This window comes from Stegastes partitus, unplaced genomic scaffold (genome assembly GCF_000690725.1).
Source record: "Stegastes partitus isolate 25-593 unplaced genomic scaffold, Stegastes_partitus-1.0.2 Scaffold1246, whole genome shotgun sequence".
NCBI classification, from domain to species: Eukaryota; Metazoa; Chordata; class Actinopteri; family Pomacentridae; genus Stegastes; species Stegastes partitus.
In genome coordinates, this window is record NW_007578977.1 from 108955 (window position 1) to 124839 (window position 15885).

Genomic DNA, 15885 nt, shown 5'->3' on the forward strand with positions numbered 1-15885 from the left:
TGATTATTAACAGGGAAGCATCAGTGTGTCAGCAGTGTCTTACCGTTGTGTGGAGCTTCTTTAAACTACTTCATATGCAGTTTTATAAACATGGACAACAGATAAATCTGAGAGCTCCTCACATGATTAATGAAAAAGAGACAAAGGAAAAACAAATCTGTTGTCAGATTTTTGGGCTTTTTCTCTGATGTTTGATTTTTAGTGAAATCTTGGGTCATTTGAATGTTTAACAACTCAGATATCTGAAATGAGAATCCAACTGATTTTTGTAAAGGACCAGAACAGTTGGAACCCACTGTTTTTATCGATAAAAAGTGTTTTATATAAAAAGCTTATTATTATTTTCATTGTGTAACATCTTCAGGAGTCTAAAGTACTTTTCACCACTCAAAGTACTCAGCTACGTAAGCTCAAGCCTGAAGGACAAATTAAAGGTGATTGTAGTGTCTAGATTTTTACAACTAACGCTGGACACTTCCACATTTACCTTAATGCACCTGTTTTGTCTCATGCAAGTTTTAGCATGTGTGTATTGAAACAAACTAAAACCAAAGGCCTGAAGGGAACAAACACCATCTGCCATGACTGTTTCAGTTCCTGGTTCTGAAGCTATAGAGAAGGGATACCATCACATGTGTATGCAGGATTGCATGTGGCTCTGGTGCCTGCCTGCTAAATTGCAATACAATGCTGCAATGTATTGTGGAGAGGAATCATATTGGTCATGCATTACTAATCTAGACCGGCACATTGTCATTATTGTAGAGTTATTTTCAAGTGACATCACGAACTAGATGCACATGATTGAGACTAATCTATGTGACATCTATTTTTTTAAAAAACAAAACAAAGCATGACAGGAATTTTTGACGGGCGCAGCAGCTTTTTCAAATGTGCACTTAAATGCACCTATACATAACCCGCCCCACAAGTATTTCTGAACGCTGATTCGCTGTATGAGCTGTCAATCATTGTAAGACTGTTGCGCAAGTTTACTACGACAAAAGTAAAGGTAGAAAGTTTGCATTTCAAAATAAAGGAGTCATATTTTAAAAACCTATAAATAAAATAATTTATATCAACTACTGGGTTTATTATGATTATTTTTGACAATTAAAGGCATATTAAAATATAAACCGAAACTGTAGAAGCAAAAAAAAATGTATAATTGTGCATTATGATACGAGATGACTCACAGAGTGATTTATTATGAAATTCCCTACAGGAACTTTTGCATATAATATCGGGTAGCTTGACAACGTCGCTGTATTTGCGTATTTTGTTGACGCTCTTTAATGATGTCGCTACGAAAATAAAGAGATAACCAACAGTGCTTCCTGGAGAACATTCACCTGTCAGCTCATTTAACAGGTAATATTAATAAACAGAACGTTTGCTTTGTTATGCCAACGCTGTGACATTTGCAAGCTAATATATGCTACGCCGACGGCTAACCAGCTCCGCCGCTGAAAGTGAAACTAACGTTAATTTTTCCTTCCAATTTAAGGCAACACGTTTTCCGTTTGACTTCTGCGTTATGTTCACTGTTTTTTCACGTTTTTTTAAGTGTCGTTTTTCGTTTTTTTTCCCCTCTCGGAACACGCTGTCTTCCTGGTTGTGGTTATGTGACCTGTTCGTTGACATAGCTGGCGGTCGGTGGCGTCGCTACCTTATTTGCTCCTAAATGTGCTTATGTCGATTATAAATACATTTCTATAGAATGAAAATGTTTAGGATAGATGAGACAGAATTACTTTTGTTGTACCTGTAGTGCCTTGAACATTGCCTCAAGTAGGCAAGGTGCGTGTGCAAACTTAATTCACTACTTTATTTGACAGGTTTTGGGTCTTATTGAGTTAGTTTCTTGCACCACTACAGTCACAAATTTGATTTCACAGAAGTTACAGGAGTCCTAAAGGCTACTTGATGTAATTTAATCAGATGGGGAGAGGAAGAGGCTGAGGTAGCAATGTCTGTCTGTCTTCCATTTGTATTAAAAACTGTGTCTGAAGTCAATCTTACTGCTTCAATATACACTAAATTCACACACAGCTGCCTCAATATGTCAATAAGGAACCTTTATTTTAGAGAAATAAGGAATAAGAAGACAGAAGAAAGTGGTCATTGTCCTGTATCATGTTGGGTTATTTATGAAAGCAGCTTTATTGCAGGCATGTGACCCAAAAGCTGCATTTATTCAGTGTCTGTTTTACTGTAACCACGTTTTTTATAGTCACAATAGTGTGTGCGCCCCGTAATCTGATTCTTATGAAACAGGATATTGCACTCTGCCGTAAACTGTCATGGAAACTCCACCCCATCACTCGTCACTGCAAGTGAGAATCTGTCATTACCAGTTCCTCCACTATTTTATTCAATTATTAGATTAACCACTCCCTACTTCTGCCTTAAGCAGAATACTTTGACTGCACTATGCCAACAACCAGCTTTGCTCGTGGCTACAATGAAGGTATCACTGAGTTTCATTTCCTACAAAGCAGAAGTGGACCACAGAAGAACTTTGGCATTACAAGAGCAATGACTTTCTCTCTCTGTGCTTCTGTGTGTAAGAACGATAAATGCACAAAGACATAGAAATTAGTATTTTTGTCCAGCTAGACATCTGTTCTCTGTTGTTTTACTGCAAAAGCTGGCTGACGCCTTTGTCTCCTGCTAAGTGGTTTTCAATGAACATTCATTTCTGTAATGACGGTTTAATGATGTGAAATCGAAACTGCACTACCCACAGCTCCCTTTGTAGTAGAGCTGATAGATAAATGTCATCTGACTCAAATGTCTGTCTCGCACATTCTTTCAGGATGTTGTTTAAAATACTGCTGGGCTTCCTGTGTGGCGTTAGCGCTGCGGCCACAGACAACGTCACGGCCCAGCAGGGTCCTCCATCGCTGCTGCTCGTGTCGTTTGATGGATTCAGAGCCGACTACCTGCAGAGGTTCCCCATGCCGAACCTGAAGCTCCTATACAGTCAGGGGGTCCTGGTGGAGCAGCTCACCAACGTCTTCGTCACAAAGACGTTTCCCAACCACTACAGCCTGGTGAGCATTTGTTGTGAAATATAATCTGTCACATGGCAGCATGCGATGCTTGTCTACAAACACGTAATTCCAACTGTTTATCTGTTTGTTTCTGCTATAAACAGATATTTATCCCGACTTGTGTATGCTGTCAATCAGTCAGGGAATTTTAGATCTGTAGCTTTTGTTGTTGTCATAGCAACAACTTTCAAAACACCCCGGAGCCTGTGCTGAAACAACATCTTCTCGTACAGTAGATCCACACAAATTACAGAAATGTAACAGCAAAGACAGGCAAAACGTATTTGTACGTAGATAAACTTCAAGCACACAGGATCAGTTATGTCTTATGATAACTCAAATACACAATATATGAGCATAACAACAAGTTTTAACATTCACAACAAAATCAATAGCGGTTGTTTTTGTTTTCCAGGTGACAGGTTTGTATGCAGAGTCTCACGGCATCATGGCCAGCAGCATGTATGACCCCGTCACCCAAAAGTACTTCCGCATCAACAACGACACCGACCCTATGTGGTGGAGCGAAGCGCAGCCCCTCTGGATTACAGCCCTCGACTCCGGCTACAAGACGGCGGCCATGATGTGGCCCGGCTCCGACGTGACCAACAGCAACCGCACGGCCACACACTTCTTGCCGTACAACTCTAATGTGACATTCCAGGAACGAGTTGGGAATGTGACAAAGTGGATGTTAGGAAACGAAAAGGTTGAGCAGTTACTTTAGCACGCTTGCTATTATCTGTAATGTACAGTCAAATTTGGAAAGTCTGTAAGGGTTAGCAGCTATTCTGACATTCTGTAACGTTCTTATCATTATGACAGGAGGAAGGAGTGAAGTTCGCAGCTCTCTACTGGGAGGAGCCAGACCGGTCAGGCCACCGCTTCGGCCCTGACAACACCACTGCCATGGGCAAAGTACTGAAGGAGGTACAGGGATGTGCTTTACTCTGCTTTTTGGGTTTCTCTCTTTTCTTTACTGTAACTAAGACTTGCAAACTTACCAAGGCTAAAGTCCACGCCAAAGGGGGTTTTTCTACCCTGCAGAAAGCATTGCTCCTCACCTGCCTGAAATGCTTTGTTTGAAGTCCAGGCTTTTCTTCTGTTACTTATCTGCATGTGACACATTTGCATAACGCCTGCCTGGTGGCTAGTTTGGCACGCCCTCAAACAAAGAGTGAGCAGCTGCCTAGCAGTAAGCCAGTCTTTCCTCAGTAGAGTCGCGTGTGCTGCGGTTTCATCCCTATACCTGTAAACTGATGTGGACGTGCACGCCATTCTGTTCATACTACAATAGTACACATTAGTCCGCTGCAGAGGGTCGCAGAAGAGCTTCTGTTGGAGTTTCTGAAAAGCTGTGACTTTGCACTTTTTACAAGACATATCAGTTAGTTGGAGATTCCACTGTTGCACCATATCATTGGATTATGAGGCCTGCCAATCACAGTGGGCGAAGATAGTACAGGATATTTGGAGAATGTAGATTTCCCACTTTGTTTGAGCACCATCATGCAACGTCCGCACTGCAGACTCTGCAGTGATTACTTCAGTTCCGACTCTTGTAATGATGAATTATAAGATTTTGATGAGACTGTACAGAATCTTGCTGTAGAGTCTCTTCTCATAATCAGCACTTATTCTGTGCTCAATTTGGTTTCCTGGTGCGTATGCAGCTACAATGAAGGACAGCAAAGTGAAAAGAGCTGCTGCACCAATGTACAGTGTTTTTTTAACATGAAGACTCTGCACATATTCTAATACAATCAGAAAGCAGTAAATGTGCATAATATGGGCGCTTTAAAAGTTCAGAAAAGCTCTGTATCTTGACCCACACATTTAGGTAAACCCTGTGTAACATATTAGGGCAGGGTGAGGGGAGAGGTTGGAGGAGATGCACAGGCAGTACTAATGCCAGTTTAGGATAGCAGTCACAGTTCAAAATTGCTATCCGGTCACCACCGCAACGATTGAATATTCCAATATTTGGGTCCAGCCCCACTGTGTCGGTCGATGTGCTGCATTCACCCTCCTCCTCGGTCGCCGCCATGCTTCTCGCTCCATGTGCATTAGACTGAACGAAAACAACGGCATGCCACTCAAATTTTATCGCAATATTCCCATTACATATCATCCCCTAACATGACACTGGTATTACCTTGCCCGATATGATATGGCCCAGCCCTATATGCTATTGATGCATATATGTCCACTCGTCAGTTAGATGCAATTTTCATGCTCAGAGTCATTTTCAACATTATTGGAATGTCTTTTTTTCAAATTGCCTGCTACATAACCTGTGATTCTTTGTCTATGTTACTGTGTTGGATGTTGACCTGTTTGTGTCCTTTCACATATTTTGTGCCAACAAATCTGTTGTCTTGCTTGAGAAAAACCTGTTTACATCCATAAAATTTTAATAAATATGGAAATTTGTTGCTACAACAGCATAACCTTGGCATGATCCAGTGGCTCACGACACCTAATGAAATTTGTACTGAACTGAATTTGCTTGATGCAGACAGTTATTGATGGATGTGCCTGTTTGCATGCGATCAGGTCGACGACAACATCGGTCTGCTGATGTCGGAGCTGAAGCGCACCGGCCTCTTGGGTCGCGTCAACGTCCTGATAACCAGCGACCACGGAATGGCCCAGTGCTCGCCCGAACGCATCATACGGCTGGACGACTGCCTGCACCCCGACAACTACACACTGGTGGACTTGACACCTGTCGCAGCGCTCATACCCAAAAACAGTAAGCAGTATTTCTATGACTAATCCCAAATTTGCATTCTCCAGTGGTGTTTTCAGTGCATTGCTCATTTCTGTCCTATGCAGACACACAGGCTGTCTTCGACATACTAAGCAAGTGCCACGCTCACATGACGGCATATTTGAAGAAGGCCATCCCTGATCGGCTGCACTACCGGAACAATGAGCGCGTCCAGCCAATCATACTGATTGCTGAGGAGGGCTGGACCATAGTGCAGCGAGGGAACAAGTCGCTGAGATGTTCGTGTCTTAATTACTGTTCCTTTATTCTGATTTCTCATTGTGATGGAGACAGTTCACTGACCTATGCATTACCAGTCATTTAGCTTCTGAGCAAATTTCCAATAAGATGAAGGTTTTGACAGATATTTGTTTAGAATAAGAACAAACTACAGCTAATCGTACTTCCACCCAACGGCTCATCCTCTCATTTCTTCCCTCAGTGGGCGATCACGGCTACGACAACTCCCTTCCCAGCATGCACCCCTTCCTGGCAGCAACAGGGCCCAGCTTCCGTCAGGGTTATAAAATCCGCAACTTACAGAGCCTGGACGTTTACCCGCTCATGTGCCACCTCTTGTCGGTGCCTCCGCGGCCCAACAACGGCACCCTGACCCAGGCTCGGTGCCTGCTGTCTGCAGAGACCTGCTGGGACACCCCCACAGTGATCGGCCTGGTGGTGGGCGTCCTGCTGGTCCTCACTGCAGTCACTGGTAAGGCTGGATGATTGCAACAGCATATCCGTTTATGTTGTGTGTGTGTGTTACATGCCCCAAGGTGTTGTTAGAGAATAGAAGAGGACCTAGAATAGAACTCAGGAGAACCCAACAAAAGACAGAGGGTTATCAAACTGTCTTTGGGGGAAAAAAAGCAGTTCATTTATTAAGAACTGGTTTTCTGCTCTGACTGAGACATGTCAGCATGAATGCATTGCATGTCTCAGTCAGATTAACAAACTCTCTGCTCCGTTAATCAGACAGTAACTCAACAGCTCGGCTGCATGTGTGAATGTGCACCCAGATCGCTGATCCATAAAAGTCGCGCAGTCACTCTTACTAGGTTCAAATTTCGTATAATTTTTTTAACACAAGTGTGACCCGAGCCGTCATATTACCGGACAGACACGCACAAGCAGCAGTACTTTGTGAAGTTATTTAAGGGAGGATTTTTCCACAATTCTGCACCAATAATCATCTGAAAACATGAGATGCTTAATACACAGGTTGTGTGCAAAAACCACAACATACTTTTTTTTTTACAGACTTCACGCCACAATTTCAAATCTTTCAGGCAATGAAATTAAATGTCCATAATAATAAAACCTTATCGCAATAAAAACAGACACTACCAGCTTAAATAATAACAATTAAGAGATGCTGAAGAGTGTTTTTTCCAGTTGTTTGGAACAGTTGGGCCTGAGTTTGTTTAGTAACTGCAGCATCAGACAGCAGCAGGATCCATGTATGCGTCTTGAAAGTGCGCACATTTGCACACTGAACAACAGCACTGGTAAGTGATTACATTGTTATAATTATAAATTATCCCAGAGAGCGGATCAGTCCGGACCAGGAGAAAACACCAGGTCACACTGTGTAGAGCTACATGTCTTCACATCAAACAGGACTATTTGTTAGTAGTTTGTTACAATCATCAGCAGTAGGAGAGAGAGCAGAGAAACATTTATGCTCAGAGCAACAGAAGTAACTTCTTTAATTAAGTTTAAATGTAAATTATCCAGACATGGACTAAGTGCTGATCAGAATCTAACAGCAGCTGTGAACTTTTCTTCATCTCAGACAGGTGAGCTGTCACACAGAGTTTATCAGCTGCAGTTTATATTTTGTCCTCAGCTTGAGTCCTGAACTCTCATTGTTACTGTTTATGAAATGATAAACAGGGCTGTTAGTTATTTGGACACTTTAATAAGCTGCTATAATTTGTATTCGTCTGTTTTTGCAATACGGTGTTTTAATCATCATTTGGTGTATTGACTCACGTGAATGACAAATATTGCGGATAACTGTGTGAAAGGGGCTGAATGACAGGATGCCGTCACTTTAAAGGACTGAACAGCCCAGCAGTGTTCCATGTTGCATGTTTAAACGGGGCTTAATAGGACTTTTTCTCTTCAGTTCTGTTCAGGTTCCTGAGCGCCCGCCGCCGTGCAGGGCCACGAGCCTTCCAGAGGCTGCAGGTCGGCTACGACGACGAGGACGACGACCCCTTGTTGGAGTGAACCACCGATCGCCGTCTGTGTTTGTGCTCCAATAGGTATTCAACATGCTGCACTTTACTGTCCTGTTTCTCTCCGGTATGAGTGTGTTCATGTTTCGTAACACACGCGGTGAAAAGATTGTTTGTTACAAAAGCCTTCAGGCATCCTGACGCCTACTTGTGGAGGTAGTGTGTGGAGGGTTGTCCATAAAGTTACTGTTGTTAAGATTCCCTGGACTTGAACATGTGACGAGGAGCCAGTGGCGTTCAGCTGTGGAATGTAATTTGCATTGAGGAAGCATTGTCAACAATATTATTGAGATTTTATTCTTTGAGAAGAAAAGAAAGCTTCAGTTTGAGCTACTTATTGAAGAGATTACTTGTATATTTTTCTGTGGGAATTGTGTTTTGAATTGTTTTTTTCTTTATGCTCGCTTTTTTTTTTTTTTTAGTTGTAGTGTCACGTGTTTGTCAACAGAGGGAGCCAGTAGCTCATTTGATATTTATACTGACTCTCAGTCAGGTGCTGAGATTTAATTATTATCATTATTCTTTAGATTTCTTTGTCAGTTTCTGAGTTTATTTTTTACATCAATACCGAAGTCTGCAGAATAATGCTTTTGAGTTTCATTTGCATGCTTGAAAGGGAAATGAATTAATAATGACGACTAATGGCTCGCCAAGGTGAAAGCGTGTTTTCAGTGGGAGATTTCTATGCAAATTGTTCACTTCAAGTGTAGATGTGTCAGGCGTCCATCTGTGCTTCTTTAAGTGAGTGATACCAAAGACTATTATTAAGATGCACAACAGATGCTCCAGATAATCATCGCCTGAAAAAAAAGATCATCTTGTATCACGAAATTAAAGCAATATAGCACCTATTATTAGCGTTAGGTGGGATAGCTACGCACTGGTTCACCTAGATTTTTAAAAATAGCACAAGATCAAATTCAGCGAGACTTGAAAGATCATTTAGGAGGCTTTGTTTTTTTTTTTTATGTATTTAACTGAATTGCAAGTGAGCAGCCACAGGTCTGACGTCTGTCTGGAGGTACTTAGACGGGGAACACGGCTGTTTGCAGGGATCAAAAACCGAGACATATTGCTGCTTCAAGGTCATAGGAAAGGTCAGGTCATATTCTGCATTTTTCTTAGTATGAACAAATCCAATGAAAAGACCAAACCCAGCAATGAATGTACCAAACTAACGAGCATTTTGTGCGAATCCACCGCCGGCCATATCTTGTGTGACATAGAGCGCCATTGTTATCTGAAAACTACTGGTGCACTGGGTGGCATATTCCTTCATTACCACGATCATTTGCAGCACATACATCTGATCATAGTTGCTGTAAATGAACATTTGAGGAACATTTGCGACAAACTACAACGCCCAGGAGATGATGGAAAATACTGAGTCAGATTTATGTTTTGCTCTTTTCATTGGATTTAACAACCACATCATAGAATATTGCAGACCCTCTCTTAAAGTGCAGTATTGCTTGCATGCTTCTCCAACCATGTCATATGTATATAGTCTTCGTGCAGCTCTTAGTTTGTCGAAACTTAAAGTCTGAGTACTGAAACAAGTGAAGAGGGAATATTCCATGTCCAAACTCTTGCCATGTTCTGTTCTTCCTTCTACACTTTTGCACTTTTTAGACTTCAAGATTATTTCTAATGCCTTGATGCAATCATGAAATGAGACTATGGTCGACTGGCTGTAACTGTAACGCCCTCTCTTGCACTGTTAAAAATTCACACCTGATACCACAAGTTTCGGGTCACAGGCAAGTTCTCACCTTAATGAGGAGGGTAAACATTTTAGATTACAGAAAGAGAAACTGCCTCCCCAGTTTCACCTCGTTTCAACGCTGCGCAATTTTGTGCCATGAAGGAATTCTCGAGTCAAATTCAGGTCAGTGGTATCGATATGCAGTATGACCTGGTGTCAGTGGTTGTGTTTGTGTGTTTAAATGCAGCATCTTTGCACTCTATTTGTGTTTGATCCTCAAGGTTACTGTTTTTAGAAGTCCTTCTTGTACTATGCAAATTGTGCCTGGCCTGTAGAGAGATTTGTGTGATATAATGAGATTTAAAATAAATAAATAAAGGCGAACGGAAATGGGGACTTTTTTTTTTTTGTGTTGTGATTCAACGTGAGAACGGAAAGGATAAGCGACACACATTTGGAAAAATTAATTTATATTCCTTTATATTTTTTTTTTTTTCTCCATCGCAGTCACAACATTACAATGTAATAAAATGGTAAATATATAAAATCAAACTCAATACTGACGCATATACATTTCTGTATCATGTTCAAAACCAAATGAACTGTACATGTTTTCATTTATATCTGTTTTTACGTCATTTAAAATCTGTCATCATTTCTATGTAGTCATCTGTATTATTGTAAATCTTTGTCTCTTCACAGATAAATAGACTTTTTTATTTTCAGGAGGTATTGTAACAAAAATAACACATTTCCTAATGCTGGCCACCTAGAGCCATTGAAAATATCATTCAACTCTTCCCCAGAATGCTTTGACACTATCATAGACACAGAATACACAGACAAACCGGAGATACGCAACGTGTCTTCTCGTTTCTCTCCCGCCTCGTTTGTTGGTTGGTCTGAGATATTTGGTGTGAGTTTTTGGGAAATCCATCCCCAGAGACCAGAAGATTCCTGAATGGTGTGTTTATGAGCTGACGCAGGTGTGGTTTGAACACGGTTTATGACGGCAGCCATCATTTCTACAGTGAAGCCGGGAGATGATCGCCAGACAGCTCAGGTAAGAAATCAAGTAAGTGTTTGATTTTTATTTATTTGTTTGTTATGTCCCAGCTTGTGTTAGCTGACTAGCTTAGCTTGAAACTAAGGGAAACAGCTAGCCTGGTTAAACAAGATCAAGTGGAATAACAAGTTTCTGGTAGGCAAATACTTTGGGTTGGAGCCAGACTAGCTTTTAATCGCAGCTTTCTGTCTTTATGCTAAGCTAATATTAGCTAAGCTATTATAGCTACTATAATATTTGGAATTTGGGTGAAACATTTTGCCAATGTTATGCTTACATCTAATGCAAACCCATGTATTGTCAGTGAATGATTGGTCCAATTTGTTTTAGAAATTTTGGAAATTTTACTTTACACTTATTTTGACTGAAAATTGCAGAAGCTAAATACCACTTTTATGAAGCTAAAGTCTGGAGATTCATTTAGCACCAAACTGGAAGCAGAGGAAAATGCCAGCCAAGGTCTGTCTTAATTTATTTACTTTTTAAAATTATTTTGTTGTTTGTTTAATCAATACACAACCCAATATGTGAATGTATTTTCTGTTTTGGAAAGCAAAAACATTGCAGTCTTTGTCGTTTATCATCTTTTGCCAGAGCAAGCTAACTAGCTAGACTAACAGCTAGCCTGACTCGATTCAAAGTTTTATTGTAATTCTTTTTTAAGCATCTAAATTTAAAACAAGTAATACTTTGAATCTTTTAACAAGTTTAATCCATTTACAGCCATAAATGTGATTTTTTTTTTCAGAAGTTCTCTCTGCTTGTTGCCATCTCCGGATAGAGCGGGCTAATTAGCCGTTAGCATGTAAAGTAGAAGCAGCTAGCCTGGCTCCCTACTTAATACTTTGTTTGTTTGTTTGTTTTTTTTTAATGTGCAAACCAGCATCAGTACACACCCAAACAAGTGATTTTTATTTTTTTTCCCATAAAGCTGCAACCTTGTGGACTCTGCTGGTTGTCATGTTTTAGAAAGAGCATGCTAACTAGCTAAGTAGTCATTAGCATACACACTCGAAGTAGGGGAAATAGATGACTTGGCTCTGTCTGACTTTCTTTTGTTTTATAATGTGCACAGTAATATGTGTAAAGTAATGCTTTGAATCTTTTTTAATAGTTTAATCCACACCCAACCAGATATGTGAAAAGTTTTTCAGGAAGCAGCCACTTCTTCCTGGCACTTCTTGCCATCTTTTGACAGAGCTAGCTAGCAAGCTAGTTAGCTGTTACTCGCTGCTTCCATCTTTTAGGCTAACTGATGCTAAATACTTAGCCAGTGGCCAAATGCTGTGCTCATTTTTGCAAAATCAAAAACTTCTCATGAGTAAAATTGTTTCGTTTTCAATAACCAGTGCTAATGGAGAACCTTTTTTTTCTTTTTTCTTTTTTTTTTTGCAGAGAAATTAAAAGGAGATCTTTTTAGAGCCATAACAACCAAATTACTGATCACTTTGTTTAAAATTTGACATTTTTAGAAAGAAACTGAACCAAAGCATGGTTCCGGCTGTCTGGCAGATCACCTCCAAAAGCTTCATCCCGTCTACAGATCTAATATCAGTGTGCTTATACTCAAGACAACACGATGGCACAGATTCCTACAAAAACACAGTTTCCAGTCGAGCTGTATTTTTCTTCTCTCGTCTTACATTCTGGATATTTATAAAGAACATTTACTATCATTACATTTGAAAGAGCCATCTAAGCAAACCCATGGAACATAGATCCAACTGAGGACGATTACCAGGAAAAGGTATTTACAATCAAAATGCCAACCACGAGAAAATAAAATCTACTTTTGCACATCAAATTTTGCTAGAGCTACTTATTTTTTTTTTTTCCAAGCTGAAGAACACAGTAGAAAAGCATGACCCCGACAAAATAAAAGCTCATGGTACATCTTATAGATACATCCATTTTAAGGTTTAGTTTGACCCTGCCCTGTGCTTGTAGAATCCAAACCTGAGTCAAACCACTGAAATCCTTTCCGCTCATTTTCTGTGATTAAGTCTGAGTATTTGTGCCAAAACAACCCCCGAAACCTCGTCGGTTCCAAACTGAAAGAATTGTTGTTGGACTCAGATCTGGTAGAAACTGGTCTGAGATCAGACACAGCTTAGCGTCTGGCCTCAAGTTCCACAAAACTATGACGAGTAATGATACTTTCACAGCTCTGGACCAAGCAAGTAAAACTTTGGCTAAAAAAAAAAGCATATGAAGCATTAGTGACACATAGCTTGCACTCGCACACACACACACACACACACACACACACATCTTACACAGCCTTACCACAGGCCTCATATGCTTTGCAGACCCTGATAGTGGAACATTTATGTGTTTATCCAACGAAAAATAACTTTCTGGTTTGAATTTTCACAATAAGATGCACATTCCTCAGTCGGGAGGCGGTGTTCGTCCCAGTTATTCCCAAAGGTGAACATTACACAAGTTTTCCCCTCCCGACTAATTTTTTTTAACCCATCAAAGGACAATCTTGATAGAGAAAAATATAAAATAAGTCAGTAAAAAGTGACCAAATTATCATTAACAAATGCAAAAAGCTTAAAAAATGTAAACAAATGGTACATCACATGTTGGTGCACATTGTGGTTTTCTTCTTTCATCACTTCATCTTTGCAAACGAACAAAAAAAAAAGGCAAAAGCAAAACACATGAGACTAGTGATATTTTTTTTTTGTAAAGGTTATCTAAGCCCAGAACCTTCTTTGCCTGTAACTTTGCATAGCTGTGAACGCCATACACTGACTGGATTTTAATTTCATACTGAGTGGGCCTGGCTAAGGCTCTGGTTTTTCTGGGTGGAAAAAAAAAAAAAAAGCTTTTCATTTGTAGCGGTGCAGACTCAACTGTAGACCCAGTGTGGATGAGTTTTTGACTGCTGGGTGATGATACCTGCACTTTGATTATGAGGTCAAGAGTTGAGTCTGCTTCCGTTAAAAAGAAGTATTATTTGGTTGTGTCCGACCTGATTTGGCTGTACCTGATCTCTGATTGGCTGTTGGGTGCAAAGGGGCCGTGGTTTTCGGGGGGGTTAAAAGATCAGAGGGGACAATCTAGCGGGGGACTGGAGCTCAAAAATAAATCTCCCTTTTAACAACCCAGAAGCACATGTGACTCTTCAAACCGTTGTGCCCTCGGATCTAGAACATTCATGCAAGAAATTCACGAGCACAATCTGTGAAACGAACAGGAAATGCCTTGAGTGTGTTCTCTACATGGCACAGTTTATTTAGGACGACGTGCTAACACAGTATATGCCTTTTTGATTTCTGACACTGAACCCATGCTTTAATGTACAGTGCATGTCCGGAGCGTACCCCAAAAAAAAAGTAGCTCCACCCTCCTACCACTCATCTTCAGCCGAGCGGATAAGGCATTGTAGCTTTTATGTGTCGCTCTTTTTTTTTTTTTCTCACAGAGACGGTTGCTGTTTTTAACGTGCACTCTCTACATGAGGAAACCCAGAATTCGAATCATCAATCCGTCTGAATGCGGAACACTTCTAAACATATTTGGCTAAATTCTTCACCATACAAAAAAACCATCCAGCTTTACTCGATAGCACCATATGAATATTGTTCCCAAATTATAAAGGGGTAAGGGATTATTGGAGATTGGTGTGTGTTGTGTGTGTGCAGTGAGGTAGGGACACATCCCACTACTTTTGTATTTGTTTATGAAGCATATCTCCCTGCTGCAGAGGAAAACCCTGTGTGTGTGTGTGTGTCGGTGTGTGTTGGTTGTGTGTACACTAAGCACATCTGCCTGCGTCGGAGACTTGCATAGCTTCTGCAGGACAGGAAGAGCAGTTGTCCCATTTGGACGGAGCCTTTGGCACAGCCTTGGCCGATAACTGAAGGCAGTACTCAAGTTGCACCATAGAATTCAAAGAGACAATCTGCCCTTATTGCACCATAAGTACATGTGTGTTTTCATATTTGCACCATATGAAGTGGGATTAGCAGCCAATTGACTCTGTAAGCTTGAGAGTGTTGCACCATATGAACACGGCTGCTTCTGTTGCGCGGATCTTTTTGCCAGCGTTGCAGCAAATGAACTGATTTGTCTTTTTTTGTTGTTGTTGATCGGCTAGCACCACGGAAAAATAATGAAGGCTCACTTCTCGTTGTTCAAACTTAAAGGGACACTTCAGCATTTCTGGTGTTAGTCTCCTTTTTTTCCCCCCACATGTCACGTTAACATGATGCATCTAATTATGAACTATTTTGCTGTTCATTTTTAATTTATTCATTTTCTGATTGTTTGTCGATGGCAACACTTTCCAACCTTGGACTCGTAGCAACCGCTAAACGATGCTGGATGAACCGTAGGGGTTGCGAGAAGACTATCAAGGTAGGAAAGCAGAAAAAAACCCTGCTGCACAAAATTGTGTTTTTACTCCAATGTTTGCTTTTTTTTAAAAATCTTTGTGGCCTCTAAAGAAAATGGGGGATATGCTATTAGGTTGTCCCAACTACTGGACATATACAATAAGCAGCAATTGCTTCATTACTTCACAAGCAAAAAGGTCGGGATTCATGAGTTTTTAAGACTTTGAAGATGTCTGAACAGTCATTCAAAATCAGAAGATCCACCAACTTGAGAGTGGGGAGTTTTTGCTTCAGTATTGGTTTAAATCAATCAATCAATCAACTTGACAGTTATCATTTCAGCACCTAGAAAAATCCCGTGTTGCCAATCTCACAAACACACGACGAGGAAACAAACGAGAGACCAAAGCTCCAAAATCTGTTAAAGTGCCCCCTTTAAATTCTCCATATGCGCTCTAACTCTTTGACCTGCTCAATCCTCTTGGACAGCAGCAGTATTAAGAAGCATGTGTGTTTGTGTTGCACCATCTGAAATGGCTCATGGCCGGGTTTCACCTCCTCTCTCCCTGACGTGGCACTGGAGGGACGGTGTGGAGCGTTGGGACACTTTCCCCAAACACCTTTCAAACCCTTAATTTTTTCTTTCCTTTTTTTTGATCGGCACCCCGCTGTGCGAAGGCAACCCCCCCCTCC

At 40.8% G+C, this 15885-nt stretch overlaps 1 protein-coding gene across 1 annotated transcript; it reads left to right on the forward strand.

Moving 5' to 3' along the window:
* Nucleotides 1–1252: 1252 nt before the first annotated feature.
* On the forward strand, nucleotides 1253–10173 carry enpp4 (ectonucleotide pyrophosphatase/phosphodiesterase 4). Its single transcript, XM_008297771.1, has 8 exons — nucleotides 1253–1371; nucleotides 2819–3056; nucleotides 3472–3765; nucleotides 3882–3986; nucleotides 5613–5811; nucleotides 5895–6068; nucleotides 6272–6541; nucleotides 7961–10173. Exons 2-8 carry the CDS (start codon nucleotides 2820–2822, stop codon nucleotides 8062–8064), a joined length of 1383 nt encoding a protein of 460 aa, XP_008295993.1. The 5' UTR covers nucleotides 1253–1371; nucleotide 2819; the 3' UTR covers nucleotides 8065–10173.
* Nucleotides 10174–15885: the final 5712 nt, after the last annotated feature.